Source organism: Serinus canaria, chromosome 3, assembly GCF_022539315.1.
Source record: "Serinus canaria isolate serCan28SL12 chromosome 3, serCan2020, whole genome shotgun sequence".
Classification (NCBI taxonomy): Eukaryota; Metazoa; Chordata; class Aves; order Passeriformes; family Fringillidae; genus Serinus; species Serinus canaria.
The window spans coordinates 27,718,538-27,741,257 of record NC_066316.1 but is presented as its reverse complement, the minus strand read 5'-3'; the positions used below and the strand labels follow the sequence as shown (position 1 = coordinate 27,741,257).

The 22,720-nt window shown below is 42.9% G+C and overlaps 1 protein-coding gene across 1 annotated transcript; it reads left to right on the top strand.

Moving 5' to 3' along the window:
* Positions 1-9,496: 9,496 nt before the first annotated feature.
* Positions 9,497-22,541, top strand: CALM2 (calmodulin 2). The gene is made up of 6 exons (XM_009091343.4): positions 9,497-9,661; positions 13,881-13,911; positions 18,884-19,027; positions 19,105-19,211; positions 20,065-20,200; positions 21,631-22,541. The coding sequence occupies exons 1-6, from the start codon at positions 9,659-9,661 to the stop codon at positions 21,657-21,659; spliced, it is 450 nt and encodes a 149-aa protein (XP_009089591.1). The 5' UTR covers positions 9,497-9,658; the 3' UTR covers positions 21,660-22,541.
* The last annotated feature ends 179 nt before the right edge of the window (positions 22,542-22,720 follow it).

The window sequence follows — 22,720 nt, the reverse complement described above, 5'->3', positions numbered from 1 at the left end:
AGGATCCCTGGCTAGAAGGACATCCTTTCCTACAGCTTTGATATAGGCCCCTGGACAAGGCAGAGTGGAGATGGGATTTCATCTAGACCCCCTGCACTTAGTGTTTTCTCTTACTTAGCTCCAAGGGGCTTCCTGGTCTGGGGAGTTTATTTTGTTTCAAGCCACCCTCTGGCAGCCAGCTGTGTGTGTGCATCACACAGCTTGCAAGGCTGAAGTGCTGTGGCCCTCCCAAGGCCAGGTGCCTGTCGGCACACTTTCCATCTTTTCTGAGAGCTTTGCCTTCTGTGTAGAAAGCCCAACTCCATAAAAACACAAAAGAGCAAATAAGAGTTTCCTCTCATTTGCCCCTGATTTTTTGCTTATATAATTCCACTAATTTCATTTGCATGAGAACAAAACCAGACCTCTAATCTCTTGGTAGAAATTATTTTACAGGGCTGTTATCCAAACCAGAAGGCCGAGCTGGAGCCTACTTCTATGCACAAACCACGACAGCAGAAGTGACATGCAAAGTGGTTGTTTTATTCTCACTCTATGTTTTTATGCACGTTTATATATGTTGAGTGTAGTGGGATGGGAGCAGAGAACAACAGCCAAGCAGACTTTCACTTTCTGCACAGGATTGTCTAGTTCACTGGTTTTATCTCCAGTACACAAAAGGAAATGAAACCATTAAAAAAGATACCTGCAAGCTGTAAACTCCAAGGGGAAGAAATTACTGTCGGTTTGTCAGGTTTGTAGGTGAATTACTTATTTATGTAGTTCAATAGATCTAATATTAATCAGAGATGAAAGACACAAGTTAAACATGCTTTGCAAACACACACAGTGCCCTCTCATTTACTTGAGAATGGGTCAACTTAAAATTGCTCCTGGACAGGCACAGATAATCGAGTGGGGGAGCAGAAATGAGGATCAAATGAAAGCAACTTGAATTGCTTTTAAAAGTTTCAAATGAGTATGCTGCTGGAAGTGCAATCAAAGATAACACAAAAGCTAAAAATCATGGCTCAAGCTCAATTTTTTGCAAGCAATCATAAATCTTAACTTCAGCAGCTTTGTGTTCGTCTAGGGGCCCTGGACAAGCGAAAAAAAGTTGACCTCATCATCATGTGAAGTTTCCTATTCCTGTCCTAAGTTGTCATTGGTAAAAGCCCGCAGCAAAAATTCCAGTTGTAAACAGTGATGTGCTGCCAATGTTTCAGCAAGGGTAGCCCACATTTTTTTCCTCTCTGCAGCTGTAGCACAGCTTGTGCGTAAGGGGTTCCATGGCTCTAGAGGAGAGGGATGCAGAGCAAACCCCCCAGCCCTCCCTTCATTTGCTTCTCTGGTGAAACATAAATGCCTTTTCTCAGGTGTGACTAAAGAGGGAGATGCTGTAATTTCTAATTTGCTGCAAATGGACTTTGAGAGTCACAAGGTCTTGTTTCTGTGGAGCTGCTCATGGAAATAGGAGCAAGAAGCCCTTACCCTCTCTTGCACCCCCTCCATTTGCACAGCACAAAGATGCGTCTGCAGGTTTTGCACCCTCGCGACTCATTCTCAGAACTTGTGGCACTTTTCCATACCATCCTTCTGGGAAAGAGACACTTGATTTCTGGGTGGCTGACCAAGGACCATATGAGTGATGGTGCAGCCCTGCCAGTAAGCAGATGTTCCTGAAATGTGGGGTGAAATTCAGCTCACCCAGACAGCTGTGGGTTAGACTTCGCTGCAGAGCTGAAGGACGTGATGCAGCAGAACAATTAGTTCCCTTCCAACACATCTGCCAAAGGCGGCAGGCACGTGCCTCAGCGTGCAGCTCCCACTCTCACTTGCAGGATGGCTCCCTCAAATCTAGTTTTAAAAACATGGGGATCAGTGACTGCTTATTAGCTGTCTCACTACCTGCCTGACTGTTTTCCTTGGTACAATTAAATATGTCTCCAGGATGTATAGTAAGAGTCAATTGAATTTTTAAAGCATCATGCAGACAATGTACATGATGTGGAAGAATACACTTGGGATCTGGTAGTCCATGACTGAAACAGACAAAAAGAAAAAAGCTCTGGGTAAAGAAAATCAGATAAAAAGAGCTTTGGAAAGAATTTCAGGGATAGTAACCTCCCTTTAAAATGTGTCTGTGCAGTCAGCATCTTTGAGAACCTTGAAAATGTTTGTATTTTTTTTCCTGCTTTATATCCTTAAAAATACCCCACTCATTTTTTCTTCCCCTCAGGCCTAGTCAATATTGTCATTAATCAACTGAAGGACCTCTTCTAAACAATTGGAAAAAAAAATGTGCTTGTAAAACTGTGCAAATACCTGTTTCCAAAAATAACTAAAACTGCTGTGGTTTCAGGGACACGAGTGATGCATTTTGAAATAGGACTAAATGTTTATTTACATGAGAGAGCATGCTAGCTCTGGTCTACTGAGAAAATAATGGGCATTAAACCCTATACAGCATGCAGTCCAGTGAATAAAAAGTAGATTAGAGGGATTTAATGATCTACCTTTTCTTTTTAAGAAAAACAACTCACTTTGAGGCTGAGCAAAAGAATAACTATTTTGTTAAGAACTTATCTCTTTTGATTTTAAAACTCTTAGGACTTTTTTCATGTAATGGAAGATAATGAGAGGCACAGCAAGAAGCAGGCTTATTGTGCCCTATAGAAAAGTATCAATCCAAAGGCAGATTGTCAGCTCCTTAACTTGGTCTTCTCTGTGTCACTGAGTTGATGTAATGAGGCTTCAGTACGGTCCCAGCCAGCCAGTGGTGGATTTCCTTCAAGGCAGAGGATGTCCCCAGAGGTAAGAAAGATGTCCCATGTCCCCACCTGCCTTCGCTGCCCAGCAAAGGAGATGGCAGAAGAGGGAAGAGGCAAAGAGATGCAGCCTGAGCAGCAGAGGGCTGTGATACTTGCCTGCTCGAGCAGCTTGCACTAATTTGAGCAGCCCAAAGGTCACGACTATTTATGCAGATAAAAGGTCAATGGCAAGCTGGCATGTGGCTGCAGGCTATCTTGGTACGCACTTCACCCGGGGCACTGGTGCAGGCTTCTGATTCACAGTTTGTCTTTCTGCATGAACTTTCAGGCCAAGCTTTGGCTGGGAAAAAAAAATCTCTGCCATGGGAGTTGACACAGTTAGGATCCAGATGCAATTTTTTTTGTGGCTCAGGCTCATCTGTAGCGAAATCAAACCTGTGAATCATTATTTATAAAAGCAGCCAAATTCTGAACAGTTTGCTCAGTATTTAAGCGGCCCTTGTGTTGGATAAACCCCTCTGAAAGCATGCCTGAGTGGAAATAGAGGAAAAAGTGAGTAAGATGCTCAGGATGTGACCTGCTGAAAGAAAGCCAGTGAAAAGCCTACTGAATTCAACAGAGGTGGATTCTTCAGCTGTCAGTGTGTGTGGACATAAATCTCTTTAAACATGCAGGATCTCAGAGCACAAGACTTAATGACAGGGTTTGAATTTCCAGAGCAGTTTCAGCTTAGGTGAAACAATGTATGTTTAGGTGAAAAAGGGAAGTAGATATACTAAGTTAATCTAGTCAGATTCTACACTGCATTTCAAATTTTACAGTCAATAAGTGCTTCACCCTTTGTTGTGGTGAAAATTAAAATATACTTTAACTTTCAGTTCCAGCAGTCTGTTGCCTGCACTGGTTTTAAAGAAAATCCTTTCGACTTCTGCTGTAAATCAGTCCCACATGCCCTGGTCCCCAGTAGGAAGTATGGAAAATATTTTGTGACATTTAATTATTCCAAAAAAAAGGTAATGGGAAAGCATCATTACATCGATTTGTTTTTCATCACAGAGGTATTTGGCACCATGCCCTAATTAAGGCTGCAGCAATAACTCTATTATAAGCAGTGCTTTGCCTCCCCCAGGAATTTTTTAATAGTTACCTATGATTCTGTCCTTTTTGTTTGTTAATAAAGAAAAAATATGTTAGGATGAAAACCTTCCATGTAGAAAGCCACCAAAACTAAGAGTCTTCAGATGGAGAAAAGCATATTTTTCCTCTTATTTCTTCCTGTCAAAATGGAGAATTACCAAGTACTTCCTTGACCCCTGTCTTCCTAGATCTTCACATAAGGGGAAGTTTAAACAGTTCCTTGGATGCATCTTGTCAAATTGTGATGATAATAACTGGGTGGTGCTTCTCACAGACAAAGGCTTCTGCCCCACGGGTGGGAGAGCTGGCGACTCTTGACGGCTTCCTCTTACAGCTCATCAAAGGAAAGAAAAAGAAGCCTTTTCAGAATCTGAAAATATTGGAATACATTCTGCAATTTTCTGGACTTTATGCTACCTCTTGTAAGTGTTACAGTATTATTTCCAGTCCCAGGTAAACAGAACTGTACTAAAGAGGATTTCTGTTGTCTTGGAGTAAATATCGGGTTTATGCTTTCCCTCCTATTAAGGTATTTTAGAAAATGAAACACAGAAAAAGTAACATCTTGCTCAGAGTAAGTGTGAGAGCCATCTATTCTTGTACTTCAAGAACACAGTTTAGAAATGGGATCTCTTACTGCCTCTGCCCAGGCAGCATTCTCATCTTCCAGAATGATACACTGGTGAGATGAAGACCTAGAGTTAGGTTTTTCTCATAGGAGCACAGAAAATACTTCAGGTTTATGGACAATGTCCATCAGAAATCCTCATAAAATGGAAGCGGTTGTTTATCTCTTTGAAACTAAGAAAAAAATAAAAAGATTGTTAGTCCCATTGGCCTTTTACTCTCAATACTAGTCTAGAGCCTATTATTAGATATTGTGCCTTCCTCTGACCTCCCGGTTTAATGTGAGTGCACCTATCTGCCTTTTTGGACTCTCTTGTCTTGTTTTGTGTTAGTGGGTGGTCATAATACAGTTAAAGAGTCAGTTTTAGGTCACCTGAATCAGCTTTACAACATCTAGCCTCAAGGAGGGGAGCAGTCTGATCCCAACAAAAGAGGTCTGTATTCACTGGCTGCAAACCTGCCTGGCTTCTCAGGTGGGTCTGGTGCTCCGTGGAAGGCACCACACTGCTAGAGCTGCCTTGGTATTCCTGTCTGATTTACCTACAAGCTGGTTGGGATATGCCTGGGTCACCCTCAGCATTGACACAGCCACAGGTATTTTCTGAAGGCAGGTAATGCAGTCCCTTCTGCCAGGTACTGTTCTTGTCTGTGCACTTCCCACAGAAAGTGAAGTGTGGAGGAATCACCTGTCCATACTCCCTAGGGGAAGAAATGCTATCCCCATGATTTTGGGCACTATGCAGTCCAGGTGTGAGTGCTCTAGGGACCAGGCACAAAGGACAGGACAAGGCTTTCAACATGTAAGGAGAAAGTGCAATTATTTCCACAACCATGTTTGTATTAGAGGAGGTGCCTTCCATCCAACACAGTCCATAAGCCTCTGGTTTTTTCTATCCACTGCTGCCATCCAGGTGAGGTGAGGGTAGCCTCCCAGCTCTCAGCATTCTGGGTTGTTTCATCAGTGGATGCTCTCAGGGTACCAGAAGCAGAGATGTCTCATTTCGCACCTTAAAATTTTGTAGGTAACTAAGCTTTTCCTTGCTGAGGGCTGAATGGGCCTTCCAAATACATCTGGGCTGATAAATATTGATTTCCACCTTAGTTTTATGCCCATAAAGCTGGAATTGAGGATAAAGGCCTTTCTCAGGGGGGGCAGGTTCTGTTACAGAAAAAGTTGGAAAAAATCAGACCCATTATGGGAAAACAGCCATGAGCAATTTTACTTCTGTATGCAGCAGTTAAATGCTAAGTGTTAGTACTTATGATAAGTAGAGAACTTTTTTCTTCTTATCTCAGAAATTCACTTATAAAATTTGCAGCTAATTTCTAATTAGGTTGTTCAAACTATTACAATAATCTTGAAGAAGCAGCTATAGCATTTTTGTACTATGGCACAACATTCTGTACACATCAGTCCAAATAATCCGCTAAAGTATTATTAAAACAACAGAACAAATTGCATTTACACAATATTATATATACCACAAAGAGTTACTGTGAAAATTGCTGGCATATCCAGCTCATCTAACCTTGGAATTCAAATTGCTTTTTTAATCTTCTGCCCCAGTCCTTAAACTGGACTTCTGTAAAACTGTATTTCTGTGTTGAGGGGGAAGAAAAAAAGATCACAAACATCGACAAATCTATTAAATTACATAGCAGAGAGAGAAATTATCATGTTAAGTAGACCAAGCTGGTAGAACTATACCTGACCATTGCAACAGAGAAATTACAATCATTTCCCATTATTGCTCTGTCAGAGGTGCCAGAGTCACAGCCCGCAGCTGGGGCTGGTCATTTGATGTATTTCCCTGCCTCTCGTGCCTCATGCAGGCTGCAGAGAGTGTCAGCTAGGCTGCTGAAAAGCAATGCTGCCTCTCTGGCTACCCCAAAGTACCTGAGGATCTGCTGATTTACCTACCTGAGATTTTCAACAACCCATTTATGCAAGGGGCAAATTCCCCCCTCTGGCATTAATTTCGCCAGGGTGTTCGCTTTAATGCTTAGTAATGCCACTGGAAGTGTTGGTGTAATTTCACGGGTAGTGTAATTGCAAGTTAACTTCGTGGCTGATCTCTTCAACAGATGGAAGCAGGGTGGGGGTGGTGATGAAACCCACAGGAAATGGGTGCTGCTGTAGGAAAATGCAGATGGAAAAAAGGAGACACATTAGAAAAGAGAAATGGAAGAGAGGGAGAGAGAGAGATCAAGGAACCAGGGGGCCTAAGAAACCCACAGCAGAGGGAGGATACTCTGAATGACCACTTCTCTACAGAAAACTAAACGTAACTAAAAAAAGTAGGAAGAATTTAATAAAAATTACAGATAACAAATCCTTTAAGGGACATACACAAAAATACACAGTATGGTGGTCAGGTCCTCTGGGACCCTTGCATTCAAGTCCCTGCTCCTCAGCAGACCCTTGAGCCATAATTAGTGAGCCTACAACTCACTCATGCTGTGGCCCTCATGTTTCCTAGAGCCTCCATGCTCTCGATGGCCAGCGGCAAACTCCAGGAACAGGACTCAGTCAGAATTTGCTATCTCAATACAGCCCTTCCACATACTTCTCATCAAATCCCTCAGGACCAGTTTCACAGAAATGCAGATTTACAACATCTCAGCAGATTCCTCGAGCCTGGGCACCTGAGCAACCTAGGTGTCACAATGTTTTGCCTCTCTCAGGTAATGTGAGGATAAAAGACAGAGGCCAAGGAGAGGGCTTGGCACATCAGGCCTTGCACCACGCACCCATGAGCATTCTGTTGCCAGGATGCAAGCTAAGGTCTCTACAGGAGATGGTTTTGCTCCACAAAATGCACCAGCACTCTGCTCTGCTCTGCTCCAGATTTGAGGGTGTGACAGGAATGCACCCTGCTATGCCACTTTTATCCCAAATCTAGAGCAGGTGATGAATTTTTTGGTCAAGAACTTTTCTGCACAGATTCACGCCTCTAGAAGTGCAAAGAAGTTGGGAATGTCAGAGCAATCCTTAAAATTGAACCAAAGGGGGCATCAGGGAGGAGGAAAATTCGATTGAAGCTCAGCTGTCTGCATCCAGCATAGCCAGACCTCAGGCAGGGATTTGCTCCTGATTCCTATGGCAGTGGTTAGAGGAAACATGGGTAACAATAACCTTGGCAGTCATTGCCTGCTCTGGGAAGTAATTTATTCATCTAGGTGCACATTACACATTGAAAAAATGTTATCAGAGTTTGAAAAGACAATAGTTCAGATCTGCTTGATTTGTGGACTATAACTACAGGTAAAGGGAATGGTGGTGTTTTATATATTGCCTATGAACATGAAGTCAGGATGAGAGGCACTGTACTTAATAAAGGGTCCTTGATTATTTTAAGAAACTAGGCCTTCTTCTGTTTTTTTCCCCTCTACTTTGTCCCTGAATTCAGTGGATACAAGATCCTGAAAAGAAAGCAGTCCTGAGAATTTGAATTAATGTTCAGGGGGAAAAAACTCACAGAATTTTTGTTTTATGAGTTCATTCATGCTAGTGCCATCCCAAGCACATCCTATTTCTGTGGCCTATAAACCAAAGACCATGAAGCACTGAGACAAGAAAAACCTCTTTAGTGTGCAAAGTGAGAGCCATTTCTCTAGTTTGTGTACTGACAGTGCACAGATAGGTATGAAAAATATTTGTTGACATACTGTGTAAATATCAACTAAATATTTATTTCAATAAATGTGGAAGTAGGTAATTTTTCATTGAAATGTGATTGGTATTGTGATTTTGTTCAAACTTAGGTCAGAAAACTTTAACTCAGGCCCCCAAAGTTTAATAATGTATTTATGGTCCCAAAAATGAGTGTTGTGGTTTCCACAGAGGACAGGTAGATCTGCTGTCACTGGACTCAGCCAATATTGCAGCTCTCTGTTGAATTATCTTTGAAAATACATGTGCAAATTTGAAAATTGCACCTGGAGCCACTTGTCCAAATGCACCTTACAGAAAACCCTTAGAAGACTCCAGGTTTTAGCTCAGAATTGCTGGCCACCTGTGCTTAGGCACAGGACCAGGGCATATGCAATTCCTAGCAGGGTAAATGCGGGAGGAAAAGGGAAAATGCCGAACTGGGGGGGGGGGTTTAGATTGGACATGCGGGAGAGTTTCTGCAGAGAAAGGGAGATAAAACATCGGAATGGGCCGCCCAGGGAGGTGATGGTGGAGTCACGGCTCCTGGAGGTGTTTAAGGGAAGCTTGGATGTGCCCTTAAACTCAGTGCCGCGGTCTGGTTACATGGTGGGGATCGGTCACGGCTTGGACTCGATGATCTCAGAGATCGTTCCCAACCTAACGTATTCTGTGAAATCTATTCTTTTCAACAACGCTACCAAGCGACGAAGCATCTCTAGCTTGCAGCGCGAGGTGGGAATTTTTCTGGACCGTGCTGGATACAGAGCGAGTCTCATTTGGCAACTCTGTGTGGGCGAGGCTTTCCGGAGCACAGCGTGGAGACAGTGGCTCGAAACGCTGTAGCAAAAGCGCTCCGAGGGACTCGGCTGCCGCCCTGGGCCGGGGGCCCGGCTCGGCGCAGCACCAACGGCCCGACGAGGCTGCGGGGCCGCTCCGGCCCTCACGCACTGCGGGAGGGGGGAGGGGTGCCCGCCTTCCCAGCCCAGAGTGTGCATGTCCGAGTGACGCATTGCAGGTACGAACCCACCAATCAGCGCCCTCCTTACGGAGTCCCCACACTCCTCGGCATTTTTTCCTAAAATCCTCTTCCGCCCAGAGAAATAGTCCCTAGCACCGGTCCCCGCCCCCCTTCTCTCCCTGCCCCCCTCCCCCCGCCGTTTCACAAGCGTTGTTTCCCCCAGTTTCCCGCACCTCGCTCCTTCCTGCGCTGGGGCTCTGGGGCAGAAGGAGCGGCACTCGGGGCGCGGGGCGCCCTGTCGAGGAGAGCGCGAAGAGCCGGGACTCGTTTCGCAATCCACTTCGCTGTCGGGGGAAGGGGAGGGGGGAGGGAGCGGCGCGGAGCGATCCGGGCGGTGAGGCGGTTTATGAGGCGCCGCCGGCGGGCGGGCAGGACTCAGTGTGAGGCGAGCCGTGCAGCGGGAAGGTCGCGCAGCGTGCGCCCTGTGCAGCCCTCAGCTCCCACCGCACCCCGCAGCCAGGCCGGGCCACCATGGTGAGTCCCTGGGCACGGGGCAGCGGCGGGGTTCGGCGGGGCGCTGCCGCGGTGCGGTGCGGAGGGATGGGGGCGGCTGAGTTCGGTGTGGATGGGGGGCGAGGGGGAGGGGGGGGTCTGGCTGCTGTGGGGCTAGGTCGCCTGCAGAAGGTGTGGGGATGGATGAAGCTGTCCCTCGCCGCGGCCAGCGGGCTCAGGCTGGGGCGGAGGGTCCCGCTCGGAGGTGCCGTTTGCGTGGGAGGAAGTGGTGGTGGCGGCGGGTCCCGCCCGGGTCCCTTTCCCGCCCTGGGGCGTTGGTGTGGATTCAAATCCAAACGGCCCTTGGGTCGGCGGGAGCGCCGTGAGGCGGCGCCGGGCGTTGCCGGGGGGAGCGGCGGATAGCGGTCCCTCCTGGGAGGGGACCCGCGGTCTTGGGAGGAGGGGGGAAAGGAGCTTGCCACGATGGCACCAGCTCTGCTTTCTTATCGCTTCCTCCCTCCCCGCTCTCGGCGTGTGCGGCTGAATGAGGCAGCCTAAGCTGTCCGGCTCGCTAGCGAGGTGTGCTGCGCCTGGTCATAATAAGGCACTGCGGAGCCCAGCAGCTTCTGAGCAGCATGATGATGAGGGGCAGGCTGTGCCTCACTGCACCATCGCCCTCCTCGCTAGACCTGTTGTCAGTTCGCGTTGGAGCCCCTGTCGATTCCGTGGTAGCGCCATGCTGTTGGTGGCTCTGTTGGACAAGGGATTATTTGTGTTCCTTTTTTTTTTTTTTAAACAATTTTGGTTCCCGTTTTGGTCATTGCGGAGGACAGTCTGGCGTTTTTAATATTACTAGCGATGCGTTTAGAATTTTAATCCACAGTCGAAATAGAACGCATTTTGTGAAATCGGAGAATGGTTTCAAATTCAGTCTAAAGGATGTGAGTTTAGCGCTTGTTGGTTTTTTTTAAAATTAAAACAAGTGGATGCTGAGAAATACTATAAGGAACAATTCTGTTGCAAAAGCAGCACCACTGACCACTTAGTGCTATCTCTGCATTGAGAGAAAATGCAGTAAAGTGGAATTGTCTTTTCATTCATTATGTTCTTCTGAGGAATCAAGTGACTGTCAGCTCATCACGTTTAATGTGAACGATGGCTACTTAAAATTTGGGTGTTTTGAAATGCTGTCTCTGAGCAAAGAAATTTGGTGAATGGAAGCCTGAATTTATTCTTCAGCTTGAATTGTGAGCTTACACAGCAAACCATCCGTAAAGCGGCGGGGGGGAAAAGGCAATGAATGTAGTAACAAAAGACTTACTGCATTTAGTCATCATCTGTGCAGAACCAAAAATGGAGTATCTTCAAGCAAGGTCTGTGTAGAAATGGGTGTGTCCAGGAGGCACAGTGACACTTTGAATGTGGTTATAGTTCATCCCCACAGACCAGACTGGCTCAACCTGTGACTGTCCACAACCTAACCTACCATATACCTAATTGTGTAGTCTAGTCCGGTTGTTGTTCTTTAGTTAGTCCTGCCAGAACAGAATTGTCCCTTCAGATGTGATTCCTGCAAAGTACGCCGAGAAGCCAGTTTTCAGAGGGAAGCAGTGTCACCTGTGCTGCCGTTTGCTGGTAGCTCTGCAGTGTTCGCCTGCGCTGTGGAGGAGCTCCCACACTGGTTACAGCATAGCAGCCATAGCGGTTGTAATGGAACTCTACCTCTAGAGGCTGCGTGTGCCACAGAATCGGCCACGCACACAGCAGCTCCCCTGCCTTCCTGGGAGGTTTGGCTCCTTTGTCAGGCCCTCCGCGCAGTCTGGGGGTGGGGGGGTGGGAGCTATTGCAATGGAAATGAAAGTGCTGCAACGTGAATCGCAGACAGCCACGTCAAAGCTGTGATGCCATCAAGTGAGGGTTTCGGGTGGGTCTCGGCCACAGGAAGGGCATGTCAGACCTTCAGCATGGGCACCTCGCAGTCAGCGTTTAACTGCCTGCAAGTTGCATTGCTCGGGGAAAGGTTTGCACGCTGTCACGTGTGTGGTGCACCATTATCAAGAGCTCCGGGAGGCCCCTCTAGGAAGGCCACAGTGGCCTGTAAGCGGCAGGCATGGTTCCAGGCTGATAGCCTTCCACCTGGGTGGCACGGGAGGCAGAGAGCTGGCAGGCTCACTGGCTCCGCCTTTTACTGCTGTTGCGCAGCAGTGCCTGCAGAGCCCAGCACTGCGGAGTACAGATGGTGTTTGTTCAACCTTGCCCCACCTCCCCGCTTATCTTTCAACTGCTTCATACCTGTGCCTTCTAATAAGCTTTGTGCTCTTCTCAAACACTGCACCTTGTACAGGTATTGTCAGAGCTCATCCAAATTCATGGTTAGGATGTCTTAAATTGCTGGAAGAGTTTCTCTTTATAAAGAAGGAAGAGTTTGGGAGTGCTTAACAACTTACATACTGCCTTGTCATGTCTCTGTATAAAATTGTTTATATAAAACAGTATGTGACTCGATTTGGTAACTCATAAGTATTGACCTGAATAAACTAGGTTCTTACTGCTTAAATCTGATCTACAGTTTTCTGTGGATATAAATAACTTGCGGAAATGCAGCACATCATTCTCTTCATTCAAACAATAAAAATGTAAATAGCATGCAAAGGTATGAGTCTGTGTTAATGATACTCTGTAGCCAGGTGAAAATCTGTTTGGCTTCTGCTAAGTGACCAGCAGAACACTTCCATCCCAAAGCTTGGTTTTGAATTAGTTATGTTCTCAGCAGTACTGCTGCCATGCTAGTGTTTTTTAACAAAAAGTGAAACCTGCATGGGAGCACTTCCTGCAGCAGAAATGAATCTGTAGCTGCAAATACCCATTGTCTGCTGCTTTAGGAGTTCATCAGTAGCATGGCCTTGGTTCTTAGTAGGTGAGCCCCAGCCAGTCTGTGGCCTTTATCTTGGGCTGTTGCTGTATTGTGTGCACAGAGGGTTTTGTAAGCAGTTCGGCATTTGTATGACTGCTCAAGCAGCCACCCTCACTTCTGTTACAGGAAGAATAACCAGCAGCTGGTAACTTAAATGTTCCCATGCAGTATAAAAATGTAATTGAATTTGGCAAAGTAAAAATTTGCAGGTATTGTAAATATATTTTTTTGCGTGTTTTCCCTGACAGATGCTAATGTGGAGTGAGACTTTGGGCATAATTTTGACAGAAAATTTTTCAGTCAATATTGCTGCAATTATAAAAAGGTTGCTGCTTAAATGGTCACAACAGGAAAGAAGTTGAAAAAGCAGTGGTGTATTTCAGCAGTGAATATGTCTTTTCTGTATTTTAGTGGTTTTTATGCTTCAGTAAAAGGTTCAGGAAGTTTCCCTGAAGGAAGTGGGTTACCTTGTTACTGCAACTCTACTCAAGCTATCCAGAATCTGAACAATCAGCTGATTTGAGAACCTAGGGAGAGTTTTTCTACAGTCCTCAAACATGGTGTTTTTTCAAGAGCAAAGTTCATTTTGGGTTTGGCCTGAAAGATTGATGGTAGTCATTGCTATCAAATCTAATTAATTCAAAACTGGTGAGAGAGGAGAATGAGATATACACTGGAGCTTACCCAGCTGATGCAGAAATTGTCTTAGACCACAGAACCTTTCTCTCTCGTTTTCTTGTCCTTGTTATTTTATGTTGACCAAGTCAATGCAGACAGTGGGCTGAAAAAAGTGTAGTCAGGCTGTATGCCATTGCGATTACCCATTTGGACTGAAGCTGGTATCTTGTCTTTCACAGCCACGTCTTGGACATAAAGTTTCATGTGAATCAGGGGATGGTTTAATTCTAGTGGAGAGTATGTTCTTCTGATTTAGCTAGTCTGCCTTAAATTTGGCATTTGGAGGTTACTGCTGCATTACTGAGACCTAAAGTGTTTATTGTTGAAGCTGAAGCTAGTAGTATGCTGTTAAATGCGTTTTTAAAACCAGTCTGTGGTTTTAAAGGGACCAGTGTGCCTTGAGCTTGCTGGCACTGCTTGGATTATTGATCGATACACGTGGTAATCTATTACTTGAGTGTATGGAATATTGCAGGGTCTGGAGAAGATAAAAGGCTGCCAGTTCTTACTTAGCAAGCAATCCTCATGACTTTTGAGCTTTATTAGAACTATTCTAGAATGCTACAAATCAGTCCTGAAGAGCAGCTACCATACTCAGAGCCTGAACAAGTCTGTCTTATTTTGCTTGAACTTGTGCTACAACTATAATCATATTCTCTTTTATTGCAGGCTGATCAACTGACAGAAGAGCAGATTGCAGGTGAGATTTTTGTTGTGTTGCTACTCTTACTTGACCTGGCACATCTCTTAATATCCAGTGACAGTCTGTGTTACACAAGATATTTAGCTTTCCTAGATACTAAAGTAGTATGGTGGAATATTTTAATTTGTCACCTAATTTTTAAAGGCTTATCTACTGTAAAAGCACCATGGATATAATGAATTATAGTTGTGTAGTTAATAAAGTTAAAACAACCCTCACAGCTTTTCTGGCTAGTAGACTCGTGATTATTCACTCATGACTACAAAATTGTCCCAAGTGCAGACTGAAAGGGGGGGTGGGGCACAGGGGATGAAAACAGATCTGGTGAAGGCTTGGAATCTGCAGTGCTTTTTTAACAGAAGGCAGAAATAATTTACTTTGCTGTCTTCTGTCAGCAGAGATGTTTGAGTGGCTCTTGTTGATGACAGCAGAGACTGGTTTCATGATGACAATTCTTGATATTCCATATTTGGAACTGTATTGTGTACTTGGACACAAGTGTTGTGTATGTGCTGTTCTGATGGTCTGGCACTTGCTCTGAAATGGGTAAATAAACATGCATCTGTTATATCTTTATATTGGTCCCCAAGAAACATGTTATGTGCACTGGCAGCCATTTACTAATGGCAAAAACTTGTGGTTATTATGTCCTACTCATGCAGGCTGCACAAACTTACCTATCTCATTGCTCTCAGTAGACTGATCTTAACTTGAGTAATAGATGGGAATTAAAGCTGGTAATGCAGAATTCAGCTTTGCCATAGATGTTCAAGAACTTCATGATTTTTATTGGACAAGTGTATAGTGTTAATACTGGAAAGTCTTAATGTGTATAACTGTCATGTGAAACTACTTTGGTGGATGTTAGGGTTCTGCTAATATAATAGTACCAGGTCAAGCATACAAAGAACAGCCTCTGAGATACTACTATTTAGTTATGGTGTAGCTCTTGAAGACACTGTATTAAACAGAAGTGTCATTATGAGCTGGTTTGTTTTTGCCATAATTGCCGAATCTGAAGTGTTAAGAACATTCTTCTGTAGCTTTTAGACTCTAGAAGCTTGCTTTTACTCAAAGGAGGCTAATTATGGTTTTGTAGAAAGTCCTTAGTCTATTTACTTGTTGCCATGGTAGTGTCTTACAAGTAAGCACAAGCCAAATTTAGTTCGACTTCAGTTTGGGTTTTTGTTTTCTGGAACTGGCCTACATAGCATAAGGGGTTTGTGATCAGTTTAGTTAGAGCAGGCTTTATCAGTTGTTGCTACTGTCTTTCCAATAATGGTTCATTGTTCCAGTTGTTAATTGTAGAAGCTTATTAGTTGATGTAGCTAATTATGGAATATAATCAGGAAGCTTATTAACACTACCTTGGGATTAGTGTAAATTTTAGCTATTCAGTAATGATCATATACTCCTCAGAAGCAAAACTAAGTATGAGCCTGTCATACTGGAATAGGGGCTTTCAACTGCATGGAAGGATTAAAAGTATATCTTAGTAGCCAGTGTAAAAAGGCCTGCCACTTTCTGGGCAGCCATGATGTTTTGTTAAGCAAATGTATTTGCAAGTAAACCGTGAACCTCAGCTGTGAAGACATAAGCCCGCTGGTGGTGTGTGAAGGAATCATTGTCAGTACTGCTTGGGAAAGGTTGCATCTGCTTAGTTTTGCTGTTGGAGGCCAGTGGTCTTGCATGGGAAGACCCTTAGAGGTAATTTAAATGTTTTACAGAGACTGGCTAGAAAAACTTGAGCCACCACCATTCTAATTGAGCTTCCCTGGAGATCCATAGCGTTTGGTTTGAAGGCAGACATAGGAAATGGTACTGCAAGGTAGAGGCAACATTACATTGCCATTCCTGAAACAGAAGACCAGAGTACTTAAAGCAGCCATTTCCAAGATTGAAATCCTTCTCCCTCTGCTGTGAAGCATCACAGTACAGTTGTTAAAGATTCCAGATGGCATGTCCTGTGGAACATGTGGATCATACAGGACTGAAGCTTCTTGTCAGTGTAGGTAGGGGTGAAAACCTTTCCAGATTTTGTTTATATGAAAGACTGATACAGAAACCCGAGTTGCTGCAGAATGGTAATACTGGCTGCAGTTTCATTCAGTAAGAATTGAAGTTGCTAAGTCAAGTGGCTCTCCCTTTGGTTAAGTGTTGTATTACAAAGGTAATGGGGTCAGGACTACCTGGGTGGCCAGATGGCAGAGCAGCCTGAAGGTGCTTTTGTCCCCAAGCCAACTGGTCAAGTGAGCTATCCTTCCCCTGACTTCAGAGTTCTAAATGGGCTCTCTGTACAAGCAGGCCTATGTATGGTGTTCACTGTCTTGTTCCTTTGGTGTGCTGTGGCTCTCTGTTGGGGATTTGGCTACAACAGTGATTTAAAATTTGTCATAGTAGAAATAGACATGTTTAAGTGTTGAGGTCCTGGTAGCTGTGAAGAGAACAATTGACATTCTCATATAAAAGTTCCAGACATAGCTGGCTAAATTGTGTAACAGTGGTTATGGTAGTCCTGGTTCACTGAACATATTAGGTCACTGAAGGCTGCCACTGCATTTGGAAAGGTGGTGTGGTGCACAGATGCCTCAGAAGCTATGGTTAAAGAACATTCTGAGCTAGTTTATTAGAGTTCACATTGTTGGATTAGCATGCTTGTCATGGGGCCTGGAAGCAGTCTTTTTCTTGGGATGCAGGGTGCTTTTCAGAAGGGTGGAAAGGCTGAAAGCTTGTAGCCTTAGCAGAGAATTTTCATTTGCAGTTTGGTGTGGAATAAAGAGGATTTGCTTTACATGCTATATGGAAACAAGGTGTTTGGTGTGCATGGTGTGTTTTATGACCTTATGTTGCAGGATGTCAGAATTGAGGTGCTCACTAAACTTCAGTATTTCATAGTGCCTTCACTAGCCATGGCTGCAAATCCTCCAAAGCTATGCCAAGTTGTTCTTGTTCTAGTCTAACTGCATCTGTGTATGTTGTCACTCCTTTGTTCTCATTACTGGAGGTGGTTCCTAGAAGTGGTTAGAGAGGTATTTTAATGGTATTCTTAACTTGATTCAGCATTTCAAGCAGGAATATGCTGCTAATCTTCAACTTGCTTTATTTTCTTTATGATTTATAGCTGGTTGCTTCTTAACCTATTGCAACTTTGAGTAAAAAAAGGGTAGAGTTGTACTTGGAATGGTTCCTTCCAAGTGTTGAGAATACACCACTAAAATGCCCATTTTACAGAAAGCAAGTCTTTGAGTTTTGCGTATTAACTATTGCCCTTTCTAAGCAGAGTCACTGCAGTACTGTGAAGTGTGCTTTATGTTTGGGTTAGTGATGGTTGGCTTTCACCTGAAGGATGAAGTGGTTAACAGCTAAACGTTTTGAATAACACTTGAGCACTTGACTGTTCATGAAGATGCAACTTTTCCTCTTTTGAGGTTCTTCCATGATAGGCTTTGAACGTCTCTACTAGGATTGACCCAAAAGCATTTTCTTCCCTGGTGTAGGAGCTTAGCCCTAAGAAACCTGTTTGTTGCCTCCAAGATAAGTGAAACTAGCCCCCCAAAGACCATTTGGAAGGAATTGTAGGTACAGGTTGTATCTACTTGTTTCTGCTTTGTGATTTATACATACTGGCTTGAAACTGTTTCTACTGGTCCTGTGGTAGCCTTGTTCTGATTCAGATGGGCTAAATGGTGGGGGTTGGCTCTTGGAGCACTTCAGACTTAAATGTAGAAAAGCAGTGGGGTTTTTTTTCCCCTCAGTGGGATTTGATTCTGTGTCTCTGGTGTTGTAGCTGCATTCATGAACTATGAAAACCTACTTTTATAGTTGAATTTTTAACACTTGCCAGCTTGTACTCACCTCAAGGGTTTCAGAGTACGAAGTAAAGGCTTCATTCAGGTCATGTGGAAACACAGCTTTTACTGTGACTTAATTATGGTATGGGAAACCCACCATCTGGAAAGTTGGCTGCATGGAAATGTTGAAAAAAACCCAATGATTAGAAGTATTTCTGATGCAGGAGTACCCTTGAGCTGACAGGTTGTCCAGAGCCATGATCTCTCAGATGGCTCAAAAGCTGTAAAGGGATCTGAAGTCTGCAAGGAAATAGACAAGATGCTCGTGCTTAACTGTCATGAGTATATGAGCTTCCACAGTCCAGTGAGCTAGTTTAAGGTCTGTAGCCAAAGACAGATGGCATGGATTAAAACCAACTCCATTTTTGGACTGGACAATTAAACATGTAATGCTTGCATTAATACTCCTGGCTACAATACAGCCATTGTAGGGGGTTAAGAGGTAGTGTTGAAACACGGCAAAGCAGTCTTAGAACTAGTCAGAAACATTTCTGTGAAGGCTGTTGCAGGATACAGTAGGCCTGAAGCAGTTTTGTAAGCAGCTTTTCAGAATGAAGACTCCAGTGGCTTTCCTCTTGAACAATTGTGGTAGCATACAATGTTCAGACATCTGTGTCCAGCGGAAGTGGCTTATATTGAGAAACTTGGGTGTAGTTTGGTCTGATAATACCTTTTTCTGTTGACTCATCTCCTCTGTTAGTAATAAAATGCTTTTAAGCTGTAGCATATGTACCTTTAAAGTACCATTTTCAATTTTCTCATAGCAATTCCATATTGCTTCATTTTGAGATGAAATTCCTACCCAGGATGTGGATCATTGTAGTTGCAGACAGCTATTTCAGCTCCATATTAGGAACCCTTATTCAAGATAGACAGTAACAAATATCTGAGTCTTTTGGAAATGGATGACCTTGCATCCTAATTTAGGTCAATGTGTGGTTCATCAGTAGCCTGCTGGGTGTGTTTTTGCAATTATAGCAGGCTGAGCAGTATACCAAAATTTTCTTAGAAGATTGAAATAAAATTTTGTAACTTGCAGCAATCAGTTGCAGTGGATTTTTTTTTTTATGTTAATGTTTCAAAGCTTAAGGGAATAACTTTTTTTTTGTTTTGTACAGAATTCAAAGAAGCTTTTTCACTATTTGACAAGGATGGTGATGGTACTATAACTACAAAGGAGTTGGGGACAGTGATGAGATCACTTGGTCAAAACCCCACAGAAGCAGAGCTACAGGATATGATCAATGAAGTAGATGCAGATGGTAAGAACTTTACTAATAAGTAATTCAATAAAGTGCCTAAACCATATTTTTCTAACAAAGATTTTTCAACCTTTCAGGCAATGGCACAATTGACTTTCCAGAGTTTCTGACAATGATGGCAAGAAAAATGAAAGATACAGATAGTGAAGAAGAAATTAGAGAAGCGTTCCGTGTCTTTGACAAGGTACTGTAATGTCTACCTGGAATATTTCTGTTAAGAAAGCTTGGTCTGCTTGTAATGTGCTTTCTCACAGATCTGAGGGGTATCTGCAGTCCTGTGACAGAGCCTCTAGGCTGGCCAATCACCCTAAAGCTCAGTGGTGGCATGGGAAAGTCAGATGAGTTGTCAGGATAGTAATAAGTGACAATTTAAAGTACTGCTTGCTGTGATACTGAAATATTTCCAGATGTCTGACAGGAAATTAAGTATTTAAAATGTTAATGTTCTAAGTCTTCCATGTAGTCTTTGCCAAGTAAATTGCTAAAAGAATCTAAAGTTACTCAGCTTACTTAAGATGCACCTTGGAGCTGAAAACACGATGTAAGGTGCCTTGGGGTGTGGGGAGAAAAACATCAATTGAGTTAGTGTACACTAGTACTTCAATATTCAGTGTCCTAACTAGTACTGGAATATGTAAAAGTCATCTCTGAAGTCCTTGTGGCTCTATGCTGGACTCCCATGAAACAGGCAAATCAGATAAGTAGCTTCTGTTGTAAGAAATCACTACTTAAACCACAGTCATGTGATTTAATAGGCATCCATCACCTAAGAAGTTGCAAAAGGTGCTGATTGCGTTGTTCATGGTTTAAAAATGTCAGAATAGGACAGTCAAAGACTATAAGATAGTATTACAATGCCCAAAGACATTGGACAGTGCTGAAGGTATGCTTACAGCTCTCATGTACCTTGTGCAAATACTGGTGGTTAAGACTGTGTTAATTTCTTAATGTTCAATTTGCTCTGCAATGTTCTTAAGTTATAGTTAAATCATTAGGCCTCAGGCAAGTCTATTCCAGTGTTCTTTTTCTCCTCCCAGGATGGTAATGGTTACATTAGTGCTGCAGAACTCCGTCATGTGATGACAAATCTGGGGGAGAAGCTAACAGATGAAGAAGTTGATGAAATGATTAGGGAAGCAGACATTGATGGTGATGGTCAAGTAAACTATGAAGGTAAGGAGTTGTTAATTGATTCTTTATATGTAGCACCTGTCATGCTTGTTCGGGTGCTGATAGCCACACCAAGTTTAAATAGGGCAGTGTTCAGACAAGTTCATCTGAACACACAGTGTTCCTTTAAGCTAGTCTTCAATTAGTATGTACATTGTGTACCTCTCAATGGGTTTAAGTGTTATTGCTGCCTTTGTGCCAAAGGCAAAAAAGGACTATCGGCTGTACAGGGTAAGAATTGACTTTGTAAATCTAATGATGTCTAATGACCATTAGAATAAGCAAGTTGTCAGAGATGTTCATATACTGTTTGTACTGTTCTGTTAACTAATGTTTGTTGATCTGACTGTAGGATGTCACTCATTTGTCGTTAATACTTTTATAATTACGTGCTAATCAAAAGGAGAAAGCCTCTAAAATACACAGAAATTTCAAGACCTTCAGAAGATACTTTAAATACATTAATTTCATGTAAATCAGCTGCAACAGTAATTTCTTTATATTTCTTCCTTCCTGACATTGAGCTGTAAATGACGTCATGCAGGCAGGAGTTCCTTAAGACAGTTGTTTGCAGCCGAGACACACTAAGCTTGTTTTCATTTTGACTTTATGAACATGTTACAGAAAATATCTAGGGTATTTTCAGATAATATCTGTGCTGTTTCTGAGGTGTAGGTATGCCTTCCCTTTGAGGCCTTTTTTTTGTGGCCTAAAGGTACACAGACATCTGTGAGTGAAAAGTAATTTTTATGTACAAGGCTAACTGCTTAATGGCTGCTTGAGTAGACTGTTCAGAGACTGGCACTAGAGAGGGTCTGTGTCCCTATTGCTTCCAGTTGCTCTTTCAAAACTTGAGCAACCAGTTAACTCCTTTTAGGTTCTGGGTTTCCTGTCATTATTGTACCTGAAACTATGTTTCAGCAAGATGAATGAAGAATCCTATTTTGTGGGTTCTAACTTAAAGGGGTTTGTGACTCAGCATTGAATCAGTTGCTTAAAGCCAGCCAGGCAAAATAAAATGGTAAGACTTAACGATTCTGCTCTGGAAAATAAAAGTTCAAACTAACACAAAGTCTGCCTGTACACTTACTTAGTTCATTGTCACTTCAGTGTGATTTGTAGTGATCTTTTAGTTGATGTCTTGTCCATCTGTAAGTCTGTGGGCATAGGACTCGTTAATGCTTTATCTTGGAAGTAAGGCTGTTCCCCAGTTCACCGAGGGCCCAACTTTTATGGAAAAATGTCTTTTGCCATTAAAGTAGGAGGAGTTTAGGTGTGATTACTGGAAAAGAGAACAGTCTTGAAGATGCTTTTTGTATGTAACTGAACATGCAGTTTTGAAACAACGTTCAGCACTAGTAAGGCCACTTCTCAGATCTTGCAATTCAGTTTTTTTTCCTTCAAATAACTTATGCAACTCTTTCTTTTTACAGAGTTTGTACAAATGATGACAGCGAAGTGAAGACGTTGTACAGAATGTGTTAAATTTCTTGTACAAAATTGTTTATTTGCCTTTTCTCTGTTTGTAACTTATCTGTAAAAGGTTTTTCCCTTACTGTCAAAAGATTATGCATGTATAGTAATTAGAAGGCCATTCCTCCATGTTTTTCTCCTTTATCTTACTGTCATTGTTCTGATTTTTGGAAAATTGATCTAAGTAACAAATGTTGCATGTGGCTTACTCTGGATATTTAAGCCCTTCTGCACATCTAAAGTTAGATGAAGTTGGTTAACTGAGGGAACATCTGGATTGTCTATTAAAAAAGTAGCTTTCTCTAGGAAACTTAGGTATGACTAGTGTGACAAGTTACATAAAGTAAGCTAGGGTTTACCATGCATTAGCTGATCCTTAGTTAAAGCAACATGCTGGTTCTAGTTCTCGAGTACATAGGAGTCTTTCCTATAAGAGTTTTTACCCCTTTCTGTGATGGGAGGATAAGGACTCTTGCAGCTTAACTGCAGGATAAAATGATGCGAATTGCATGTATCATGTGGCTAATGCACTGTAAAAAGTCATTCTCCTAGCTTACTTCACAGTAACTTGTTTGTGGCCATACCTGTAACATGTTGTTGAAATGTGGAGTCTTAACGTTGTAGACGATTGACAGTCAACAATATGAAACTTAAGTTGCACTAATGCAAAACGGGTGATTTATCCAGGTACTCGTACACAAGTTTTTTTTGTACTGCTGGTCCTGTGCCAGAAAACATTTTCTCCTCTTGTTACTATGCTTTTTAAACTTTGTTTAGCCACTTATTTTCAAAAAAATCTGCTTATGGCACGATTTGCCTCAAATCCATTCCAAGTTGTATATTTGTTTTCCAATAAAAAAATTACAATTTACCCATACTGTTTCAATGTATCCTTGAATTATTTACAGGAATTGTTCAATGCAGTTGCTGCTCTGTGTTTCAGTATGTAGCAGTTTGGTTTGCTTATGCAATGGATTGGCTGTCTTAAAATAGCTTGGAAGGTGAAAACTTAGTCCTTAAACTCTGGCCCTTAATAGTATTGTTGACTTG